Genomic DNA, 2311 nt, shown 5'->3' on the forward strand with positions numbered 1-2311 from the left:
GGCTTCATGCCCATATTATCTTCTTGAATTGCCCATCAATTCCCACGTTGTGCAAGTAGAGATTTATTCCTTTGAATATTTGTGTTTCCTAATAGTTGATGATGGGTAAATAACTATATAACTTTGGAGAGGGAACTATTTTTCTTACCATTGCACCAAAAAAAAAAAAAAAAGAGTTGTAAAGAAAAATGTTAACACATTTGACCACATACAAAGCTGAAATGATCCTTTTGTGATTGGTAAGCATGATAACTGGGTTTTCACACTCATGTGAAATGTGCCTCCTTCAAGGCTTGTTACCATGTAGGCATATTACCCAACTGATGTGAAAAAAAAAAAAAAACTGAGTCCGCGTACCTTCTAGTCCCGCCATGGCCGCTCTCACCCGGGACCCCCAGTTCCAGAAGCTGCAGCAATGGTATCGCGAGCACGGCTCCGAGCTGAACCTGCGCCGCCTCTTCGATGCCGACAAGGATCGCTTCAACCACTTCAGCCTGACCCTCAACACCAACCATGGGCATATCCTGCTGGATTACTCTAAGAACCTGGTGACGGAGGATGTGATGCGGTTGCTGGTGGACCTGCCAAGTCCAGGGGCGTGGAGGCCGCCCGGGAGCGGATGTTCAATGGTGAGAAGATCAACTACACCGAGGGTCGAGCTGTGCTGCACGTGGCTCTTCGGAACCGGTCAAACACACCCATCCTGGTAGATGGCAAGGATGTGATGCCAGAGGTCAACAAGGTTCTGGACAAGATGAAGTCTTTCTGCCAGCGTGTCCGGAGCGTGACTGGAAGGGGTACACAGGCAAGACCTTCAGGGACGTCATCAACATTGGCATTGGCGGCTCCGACCTGGGACCCCTCATGGTGACTGAAGCCCTTAAGCCATACTCTTCGGAAGGTCCCCGCGTCTGGTATGTCTCCAACATTGATGGAACTCACATTGCCAAAACCCTGACCCAGCTGAATCCCGAGTCCTCCTTGTTCATCATCGCCTCCAAGACCTTTACCACCCAGGAGACCATCACGAATGCGGAGACGGTGAAGGAGTGGTTTCTCCAGGCGGCCAAGGATCCTTCTGCAGTGGCGAAGCACTTTGTTGCCCTGTCTACTAACACGACCAAAGTGAAGGAGTTTGGAATTGACCCTCAAAACATGTTCGAGTTCTGGGATTGGGTGGGAGGACGCTACTCGCTGTGGTCGGCCATCGGACTCTCCATTGCCCTGCACGTGGGTTTTGACAACTTCCAGCAGCTGCTCTCGGGGGGTCACTGGATGGACCAGCACTTCCGCAGGACGCCCCTGGAGAAGAATGCCCCTGTCCTGCTGGCCCTGCTGGGTATCTGGTACATCAACTGCTTTGGGTGTGAGACGCATGCCATGCTGCCCTATGACCAGTACCTGCACCGCTTTGCTGCGTACTTCCAGCAGGGCGACATGGAGTCCAATGGGAAATACATCACCAAATCTGGCACCCGTGTGGACCACCAGACAGGCCCCATTGTGTGGGGGGAGCCTGGGACCAATGGCCAGCATGCTTTTTACCAGCTCATCCACCAAGGCACCAAGATGATACCCTGTGACTTCCTCATCCCGGTCCAGACCTAGCACCCCATACGGAAGGGTTTGCATCACAAGATCCTCCTGGCCAACTTCCTGGCCCAGACGGAAGCCCTGATGAGGGGGAAATCAACGGAGGAGGCCCGAAAGGAGCTCCAGGCTGCAGGCAAGAGTCCAGAGGACCTTGAGAGGGTGCTGCCACATAAGGTCTTTGAAGGCAATCACCCAACCAACTCTATTGTGTTCACCAAGCTCACACCATTTATGCTTGGAGCCTTGGTCGCCATGTATGAGCACAAGATCTTTGTTCAGGGCATCATCTGGGACATCAACAGCTTTGACCAGTGGGGAGTGGAGCTGGAAAAGCAGCTGGCTAAGAAAATTGAGCCTGAGCTTGATGGCAGTGCTCAAGTGACCTCTCACGATGCTTCCACCAACGGGCTTATCAACTTCATCAAGCAGCAGCGCCAGGCCAGAGTCCAATAAACTCATGCTCAGCCGCAGCCTCCTCTGTGATTCCTCTTTCTCTTCTTGTCCCTGCTCCCCAGAGCCGGCACTGCATGGTCCTGGACACCACCCAGAGCGCCCTCTGGTTGTGGGCTTGGACCACTAGCCCTTAGCGGGGAGGGATGATCTCAAATTGCTACCCCCAGCCCCTCCATGTCTTCTTTCCCTCTGCGTTACAATTGGCTGAAGTGTTTTTGTGCAGCTGACTTTTCTGACCCATGTTCACGTTGTTCACATCCCATGT

General features: G+C 52.7%; 1 protein-coding gene and 1 non-coding gene across 2 annotated transcripts; both read left to right on the forward strand.

The window, feature by feature from the left end:
• Positions 1 to 224: 224 nt before the first annotated feature.
• LOC126957808 (small nucleolar RNA U13) lies at positions 225 to 326 on the forward strand. The gene has a single exon (XR_007726970.1). It is a non-coding gene; the product is annotated as a small nucleolar RNA U13 (small nucleolar RNA).
• A 32-nt stretch (positions 327 to 358) lies between these two features.
• Positions 359 to 2311, forward strand: LOC126956647 (glucose-6-phosphate isomerase-like). The gene is given in 2 exon segments (XM_050793763.1): positions 359 to 782; positions 785 to 2311. Coding segments are annotated over 2 exon segments (1425 nt in total). The 5' UTR covers positions 359 to 619; the 3' UTR covers positions 2047 to 2311.

The sequence above is a fragment of the Macaca thibetana genome, chromosome 6 (genome assembly GCF_024542745.1).
Source record: "Macaca thibetana thibetana isolate TM-01 chromosome 6, ASM2454274v1, whole genome shotgun sequence".
In the NCBI taxonomy this organism is placed as follows: domain Eukaryota; kingdom Metazoa; phylum Chordata; class Mammalia; order Primates; family Cercopithecidae; genus Macaca; species Macaca thibetana.